Genomic DNA, 8,990 nt, shown 5'->3' with positions numbered 1-8,990 from the left:
GTGTGTGTGTGTGTGTTTACACAAGTAGGTATGCATGTGTACATTTATGTGTGCACACTTCTGAGTGCCTGTGCCCATGAGAACATCAAGTAGAAACAGTACTATATTTTCCCAGTGTACCCCACAGCTCCATCGTGAGTCACGCAGGTTATCAATACACATGGCATCAGCTGTTATGGTTATTAGTTGTTATGTGTTCACACAAAGTTCACAGGCTCTTACATAAGAAAGGTAAAACACAGACATACTGGGTGCATACAGTTTAAATAACCAAATTCTGTGGCTTACATAAGACATAAAGGAAGACCACATTCACATGTTTAGTGTAATTTTCCTGTAATATGAAACAGCTTTTAAACAAATTTCAAGTGCTTTATCTGAATGCAATGTTTTCATTTAATATTTTTATTGTATGTATTTTGAGTTTTGCCTGTTTGTGAACTTAAAAGCAATCAATACGACTGGAATGCTCATATTAATGTTTCAATCCATTTCCTCAGTGTCAGTCCAAGTCCAAGCGGCTGTTAATAAGTGTGGCTACACTTTGTCTGGTTTGAGAGGTCACAACAGCAGTTAAATGTACTCTTCTTCTCCACAATACTTTTGTTTGTGTGTGTGTGTATGTCTCCATGAATATGTATTTCTGATTGTAGCATGGAGTTCTGGCCCCTGGCCATTCAACCTTTACTTATTCTGAATCTCATCTCTTCTCTCTTCTCCTCACTCCAATCTGGCCACCATCCCTCCTACTATCACATTCACAACACCTTACTGGCACCCAATGGTGAAAAGGGGGTACTGCATCCACTTGATGCTTGGCCGACAGCAGGGGAGATGGAGAACTGTTTACAAGTGGCATTTGCCCCTAATTAAAAGCAGCACTTGTTGGAGCACTTGGTCTGCAGAAGGACTAGCATCCACAGTGACGCAAGCTGGGCCACTGATCCTCCTGTAAGCCTCCTCCACTCTGCAGACACACAAACACACACACACACACACACACACAAACATTTTGGTCAACAAACGGGAATACAAATATATACATATAAACACAGCGAATGACACTTTACATTACACTGCATAATCTGTTTTCAGGATAAGTTTGTGTGTTTTCACAGCTCACAGTTTTGGTGAACAGTGAGGACAGTGAGAAAGAGCACGACAACTGAGAAATATAGTATGAGAAACAACACAGATGGCTCAGAGTGTACCCACTTCCTGAGACAAATGAAGAATAATCTTTGTGATAGTGAGTGACCAAGTCTGCAGAATCTCTCACTCTCTCAGCGGCAGACAGTCAACTCCCTCCGTTTTCTAATTCTGCTGGTCCAACATCTGGCTGTCCCATGTGGAAAGGCCATTATATCAGGATACAGGATGAATGAAAGTAGCCATCGACCTGTCTGCGCAGTGACTAACTGGGCCGGCAGTGCCTTCGAGTTTTGGCCAGCTTAATGGAGCACAACAGCTCAGCAACTAATCACCTGTTCTTTCTCATCAGCTGCTTCTCCCTTGAGACAGTAATTGATTGTTAAGTGTTTGATGGATCAGACTAAGACTGAGCTGACCTGACTCAGTGAAACGTGCAGGACAGTTTGTACTCCATCTGTGGTTTCATGTTTTCATAGTCACAGAGAACTTTTTTTTTTTTTTTCATCACAGGCTGTAAAACAGTCTACTGTGTTTTTTTCTGTCATTACCCACTGTGGGTACTGTACAGTAGTGTTGTCATACTGAACCTACTAAAAAAAACATCTTAATAACTTCTCTAGTTATTTAGGCTTTCAGTATATATTGTTAAGGGATTTTCAATCAAACTTTTTTTCCTAAAACAGGCAGAATTTTTTTGATTTAATACTTGCTTTCAGTGCAATTTCACTTCTTTCAGGATTATTCTAATAAAACAGAAAACCTCAGTTTATATGCTGAAATTTATTCAAACTAGATTATTTGCATTGAAAACAATTCAAATTAACTCCATAAGTGCCTTTTTTTCATATCTGTGCATTTGTTGCTTGACTGTACTTTGTTTGACTTTACATTTAGTATCCCAGAGTTTTGGACGGTTGGACACACATATGACAGATTTTAAACTTGTAGGTGTCCGACAGATACATACAGTACAACTAGCTCACCTGAGTCTGAAAAGATGGTTGTGGTCCAGCTCTTGCTCCTCCTCCGTCTTTCCTAGACCTCTGTTCCTCAGCCTCCTCTTCCTCTCCTCAGGGTCAAGAGTGAGTAAGACAACCAGACTGGGCTGGAGCAGGTCACTGGGCCACCGGTACACCTCCGAACCCTCGGCTGGAAGGTTGGACAATGGACCGTTCACTGCTGTGGCGATGGCATATGCTGCTGTGCTGTGCCAGAATCTGGGGACAGATAATGGATGGGGGATTGAAAGGAGAATGATGGATAGACCTTTTATCAGGTGACTAGGCTCATAGGTGGACGAGGAGATGTTAAATACTTTGTTGTAGGTCTAGATCCCTGTGGAAGGTGTTCTGTTGCCCCCTCTACCCCCCTTTAACTTCTTACAAGAGAAAAAAAGGTCACAAAACTTCCCTCCACCAGCGACCCCTCCGCTGCCTTTACCTGTCAACGATGACAGGTGTCTTCATGCCCTGCTGGCCTATTTGTTCTGCTGTGATGTAGTTCCCCAGAGCGTAGAAGGCCCTGCGGATGAGGGGCGGCTCCTGATCAAAACGGGCCCTCCAGGGGGACAGGCACTGGGGAGGGGACCGCAGTAGGACGGCCCCCAGAGTATCCCTCAAAGACTCCGTCAAAGTTGTCTTACCTGTGATGGGAAGAGGATGTGGGAGAGAGAGTCACCTCACAAACAAAAAAGAGTCACAAGGACTGGACACATTTTCAGAGCATAAAATATACAACTAAAAATATCTGTTTTAAATCTCGTAAGAGACTGTTATGAGTCTTGAAATGTTGACCTAAAACTGCTATCCTACCTACATGGTTTATATGAGGTTGGTAAAGAGCATTACATGAGCAAGCTATTAAATAAACCATCTTCACGGTGATGTAACTTTTCTGAGGTCAGGATACATGATATTCCATTATGCGAGGCTCGCTGGCAGATAATGGCTTTAGCAGAGAACAACCTGCAATCACTTCAGCAGGACATCTATACATCAGAACTGATCACATATTTATTAATGAGGTAATGACATTAACCTGTGGCATCCAGGCCTTCTATGACAATAACAGGGAAGTCTGGTTTACTTCTGGCCTCCGCTCTGCTGGGCAGCAGCTCCAGTACAGACCTGGCCTCTGGGATGATGTCACCACACTGCAGAACAGATAAAATCAGTTTGCTGCAGTGAGAGAAGGCGGGAGGGAGTCATAGACTGTGATGCACATGAACACACACACACACACACACACACACACTTTCCGTGGGCCACCTGGCACAGGTAGATTAATGGCAGAATCAAGCGCTTAGGGCCGCTCTGTTATGCGCTGCTACACCTGCCTCTACCACATGAGTGCGCCAGTTTGCCACATCATGCAAATTTTGCTCCGTTCCTGTGCAGTTCTGTCTGTGTAGCAGACCTATGCACCTAATGCGAGTATGACAACCTTTTTTAGGACTTCATAGGCCTCCTCAAAACTGTAGAAAACATCCGAGTTGATGATGTTGAGGACAGATGGGTGATATCCTGGCGCCTCTGAGGGCACCACATAGTAATCCTCTGACATTTCTATCAACTGGCCCTCTGCAGGCGGCCACGGACGCTGAGTCCACACCTGACCGTCTTCACCTCTGAAGTATGAGCACACAAGCACCGGGTCACGCTGTATCACATCTTGCAAAACTCGTTCTGTCAGGGAGGAAGTCCCAGAGCTGTCTTTGAAGAAATACCCCCTGATGAGAGAACCCTTGACGTTTGGCAGAAACGATGACATGGGAGACAGATCACACTCTGGAGACAAGTGTCTCAGCAGTTTGTCTCTCAGCTCCCCGTAAAACTTGGCTCTCCTGACTCTGTCGCCGCTGCACACCAGGAGAGAGTAACACCGGTCATGCTTTTGTGCTTTCTCTCCGAACAGCCGCGGCACTTCTTCCCCCCGGTGCTTTTTCTGAACCGCGAAGTAGTGAGGCGCTCCATCCAGCTCCACCGAAAAAACACGGGAGGACCACTGCGGGAGGAGAGACATTGTGCGCCTCGCCATTCTCAAGAGCACGCAAGATCGCTACTGGCACAGTTTCCGATACTGTTGACAGCGTGACGTGAGCATAATATTGGAAGCCGCACGGAGAAACGAAAGTAGGACTGTCAAACAGACGAAACGAAACTTAGCCCCAGAGGGTGGTAGCTGTTACTGGGGAAAAGTTTTCCCGCAAGTCATGTTTGAAGAAAGTTGAACTCTGTCACACCTGGAGGGTGAAATAGTTTTTGGTTGTGTCACAGCAGGGTGGATCATGAAGGCCTAAACTAGATGTAAACAAATGCGTAAAATCTGTCAATAAATAAAAGTTCAGTGAAAAATGAAATGAAATGAAATATGGTATTATTGAGTAAACAGATGAATTAGGGTGGGTGCCTACGTGCCGTGATATTTATGTTTCCCATATTATCCACTCACTTCAAAGTATTCCTATTCCCTTGGCTTGTCCTGCACTCTGCCACCTCTCTGTCTAGTTTAACACCAGGATAAAAAAAAAATGGGAAACAAACAATGGTCACAATTCTACTTGCGGCTAAATGTATTTAATTACATCTGATTACATCCCTCACACTGTGATCATCACTTTGCACAGACTTTATGATCTCCCCATAAAAGTCCATATCACTGTTGCACAATGCCGTATTTTACAGTGGACTGGATCCCAAGCTCGCCTGGTGCGTCACAGTTTCATCACTTCACTGAACACAGTGATCTGCTGTCCACGTACCACGCTGAGTTTCGTTTTCCAAGTTTGTAAACAGAAACAGTAGAGTCGCTCAGCTGATCGACTTTCCTTCTCTCTGTTGCAGACGCGCCCTGCAGCTGCATATTTAAGGTGCGCCAGCGTCCACGGTGCGCACAGAGCAAGCGTTGAAACGGTCAATATGAAGATGGTCCTCTCTCTGGTCGCGTCTCCGAACCTGCTGCTGCAGCTTTGCATCAGCACCCTGCATCACATCATTGCGAAGGTCTTTTCAACGGTGAGGCGCTGGACAGCAGGAGACTGCATGATAACAAACTCACCTGACAGGGCGTCCGACGAAAGTAACGTCCAAACAACGACTCCAACAAGTGTCAACTATCATTTTACACGCAAGTGTAATTATAAATGTGGATTTTGTTTCCACACGGCAAAAACATCCTTCGTTCTGCCTCTAGAGGAAGCCGAGAGGGGTCTCAAACTTCTGAAGGAAGCAGGTAAACACATCAGATTAGATGTTCTGTTCTTTTAGAGGCTATCGAAATTCTTGCGTGTTGTTGATTTGATCTGTTTGCTTATTAGGTATGGAGAAGATCAACTTCTCTGGAGGGGAGCCTTTCTTGCATGAGAAGGGGGAGTTTCTGGGGAAATTAGTTCAGTACTGTAAACAGGACCTGCGGCTCCCCAGTGTCAGCATTGTCAGCAATGGAAGCATGATCAAAGAAAACTGGTTCCGGAAATATGGTAAGCTCCCAAATCAGTGTCAGCTTTTTCAGACAAATTCATTATTACATACATTATCCGTAAGCTAACTCCTTTTTACCACATGGGGCACTGAGTGCAGAAGATAAAGAAAATACTTATAAAGAAGAAAATACTTTTCTTACATTTAGCACCAATTAAAATGTTATGTAAATATTCAGAATTAATAATAATAATAATTACAATCTCTCTCTCTCTCTCTCTCTCTCTCTCTCTCTCTCTCTCTCTCTCTCTGTCAGGTGACTATCTGGACATCTTGGCCATCTCCTGTGACAGTTTTGATGAGGCAACCAATCAGATGATCGGAAGAGCTCAGGGCAGGAAGAGCCACCTCGACAGCCTCTACAAGATTCGCAACTGGTGCCAGCAGTATAAAGTGGCGTTCAAGATCAACTCGGTCATCAACACCTTCAACATTGATGAAGACATGACGGAGGACATCAACCAGCTCAACCCAGTCCGTTGGAAGGTGACGACAGCGAAAGAGCACGCGCTGTGTTAGCGCAGGTCTGTGTCATCACACGTGCACTCATCCTCGTACTCATCATCCCCGTGCACAGGTGTTCCAGTGTCTGCTGATTGATGGGGAGAATGCAGGAGAGACAGCCCTGAGGGAGGCGGAGAGGTTCGTCATCAGCGACCAGCAGTTTCAGGAATTTCTGGAAAGACACAGCAGCGTCTCCTGCCTTGTCCCCGAGTCCAACGAGAAGGTATGAGACTCCAAACAATGGCAACAAGTATGACTGTAGAAATGTTTGACCCACACTTGTTCTCAATTTAAGTAAGCTTCTTATATAAAACCCTTGACACCCTGGGATATAAATTAGTGCACAGAAATAGGGCTTGGTGCAGTATTATCAGTGATCCTCTCTCTCTCTCTTATTATCTTACACTAACAAAATTCTCATATTCAGATACTGTGACTGGCAATTCTCACCTGTAAATGATAGCGAGTTAAATGTGACAGTGAAGTAGTGAAGCGGCGTCAGCAATGTTGGTGACATGTACAGTAAATAGGGTAACAATGTTTGAAATGAAAAGCCAGGCCTTAGAAGAGCAACATTTTAATTTGGAGTCTTGATTGTCTTCACAGATGAGAAACTCCTACCTAATCCTGGATGAATATGTAAGTACTTTGTGTTGTTTATGGATTTAACTCATTCCCCTGCAGATGTCTACTTTTACAGGCCACATGCATCTCACCTTAGCTAGTAAGACTATGCCACTACATTTGCTAAACATTAGTCTTAGCTCTTCCCTCCAAGTCTGAGGCTGTTAGAAGTCATTACATGATGATTGCTTGAATGGTTACCTCATCTGATGAGCATTTAAATGTGTGACTCGCAAACTGATTTACCTTTTCTCCATTTTCAGATGCGTTTCCTGGACTGTCGCGAGGGAAGAAAGGACCCGTCCAAGTCCATCCTTGATGTTGGCGTGAAAAATGCCATTTGCTTCAGTGGCTTTGATGAAAAGATGTTTTTGAAGAGAGGAGGGAAATATCTGTGGAGCAAAGCTGACATGAAGCTTGACTGGTGAAATTCTGAAAAAAAAAAGAAGTATTTTTTTACCTTTGCTGAGCAATTGCGCTGATTATTTGTTAAGTGTGGATGTTTTTATTTTTATTTGTGTCTGTTACTTTTGTAACTCAACATATTGCTTGATATTTTTGAAAAACCCATAAAATGAATTGCACCTTCTTGTTTCATTAAAGATAAGCACAGTTGTTTCATTGCACTGCAAGTGTGGAAGCTTGTGATCAAATGAAGTATAATAAAATATTTTAGATTAAAAAAAACGTGAAAAAGTGTTTTATCTTATTTTTTGCATTTTACATTATGCTCTGATGAGATGCCAACGGCCGCTACACATATATTATTAGTTAACTCAGGGATTATCGACTAATGCTAGCTCTCTGAGCTAGTTTTTACCAGCCTACAAGCTAACTGATGCACTTTGTTATCTTATTTAAAGTAGTAACAATGTTTCTTATTCTGATAAGAATAAAAAAAATTGTCATGGACAAAGCCAGGTTTAAGTAAGAGAGTAAAGGATAAAGAATATTTAAGTAGAGGAATGTTTTAAATTTATATGAATCAATTTATACCTCTTAGTGAATTATAAATACTCTCTTGGTTATTTAGTCTGACTTTTGGTTTACAGCACAAAGAGAGGGAGAGAGAGATCAGGATGGAGTTGGCAGAAAGAGAGAGAGGGAGAGCAAGACGAACCAGGTGAGAAAGTGGACAGGTAGTCGGGACTGTATGACACACAGATTTAATGCCAATGCAGCTTTTGTTTTAATCACATTCATTGCAGTGGACTCCACAATGATTTTACACAAATAAGTAAGCAGTGTATTAATTATCAAATGTAGATTCTCCCCAATCTCCTGTTAGATTTATTTACATCACAAATACTCTGTATGCTTTATTTATTATCGGATTATTTGAGATTTTCTAGTTGAAGACAATGCAGTAGAACCACCCAACTCATTGTTTTGCTTCTGAAGATAAAAATGTGTACCTAACTGAATTGAGGTTTGCCAAAGTTAGTGGGGTTTAATACTTCAGCAATCAGCTTATTCCATTTCTAATTTTCTTTAAAAAAATATTCTGCGGTGTAAAACTTACAGTTACTGTTCTAAATTAAAATATCATATATCGAAAATATTTATGTATTAATTGTTATCCAGCAAAATGAGTGATTCATAATTGCTGGCCTGAGTCCGCTGAAAAAAAATATGAGGATCACTTATGAAGAAGAGACATTGTGTACCATTCGGGAGGCAGACACCCTCTCTACCTTTAAGATCAGGCTTAAAACTGTCCTATTTAGTAAAGCTTATCTCTCTCTCTTCTCTCCTCTCTCCTCCCCCCACCCTTTCTTTTTTATCTTCTCCTAAACCCAACCGGTCGAGGCAGACAGCCGCCCACCCTGAGCCCGGTTCTGTTGGAGGTTTCTTCCTGTTAAAAGGGAGTTTTTCCTCCCCCCTGTCGCCAAGCGCTTGCTCTTTGTGGGAAGTGTTGGGTTTTTCTCTGTAACAAAGTAAGGTCTTGACCTTACCCTGTAAAGTGCCTTGAGATAATGTATATTATGATTTGGCGCTATACAAATAAAATTGAATTGAATTGAATTGAACACTAGTCTGGTCAATCTCCACTACTTACACTAACTGCTTACAGTATTACATAAGCTACAGGGAAAACGAAAGTAACAGTGTCAAATAGCCAAAAGTAAGTTTGCCCCAAATGCGTTAAATCTGATTGAGAAAAGTTTTCCACAAGTTTTGGCACTTACACAGTTCATTTGCTCAGCTGACTTCCCCTTTCTCTATTACAGA

The 8,990-nt window shown here is 42.6% G+C and overlaps 2 protein-coding genes across 2 annotated transcripts; one reads left to right on the top strand and one right to left on the bottom strand.

The window, feature by feature from the left end:
• Nucleotides 1-247: 247 nt before the first annotated feature.
• cmpk2 (cytidine monophosphate (UMP-CMP) kinase 2, mitochondrial) lies at nt 248-4,459 on the bottom strand. Its single transcript, XM_071498537.1, has 5 exons — nt 3,595-4,459; nt 3,190-3,304; nt 2,593-2,794; nt 2,136-2,369; nt 248-967 (listed from the first exon to the last, which is right to left on the bottom strand). Exons 1-5 carry the CDS (start codon nt 4,186-4,188, stop codon nt 847-849), a joined length of 1,266 nt encoding a protein of 421 aa, XP_071354638.1. The 5' UTR covers nt 4,189-4,459; the 3' UTR covers nt 248-846.
• A 490-nt stretch (nt 4,460-4,949) lies between these two features.
• Nucleotides 4,950-7,454, top strand: rsad2 (radical S-adenosyl methionine domain containing 2). Its single transcript, XM_071498538.1, has 6 exons — nt 4,950-5,382; nt 5,468-5,629; nt 5,887-6,116; nt 6,208-6,357; nt 6,741-6,773; nt 7,022-7,454. Exons 1-6 carry the CDS (start codon nt 5,070-5,072, stop codon nt 7,184-7,186), a joined length of 1,053 nt encoding a protein of 350 aa, XP_071354639.1. The 5' UTR covers nt 4,950-5,069; the 3' UTR covers nt 7,187-7,454.
• The last annotated feature ends 1,536 nt before the right edge of the window (nt 7,455-8,990 follow it).

Source organism: Trachinotus anak, unplaced genomic scaffold, assembly GCF_046630095.1.
Source record: "Trachinotus anak isolate AG129_WGS33_773 ecotype Australia unplaced genomic scaffold, CSIRO_AGI_Tana_v1 ptg000015l, whole genome shotgun sequence".
Lineage (NCBI taxonomy): Eukaryota > Metazoa > Chordata > Actinopteri > Carangiformes > Carangidae > Trachinotus > Trachinotus anak.
The sequence above is the reverse complement of the archived record's forward strand: the minus strand, read 5'-3'. Positions and strand labels throughout refer to the sequence as shown.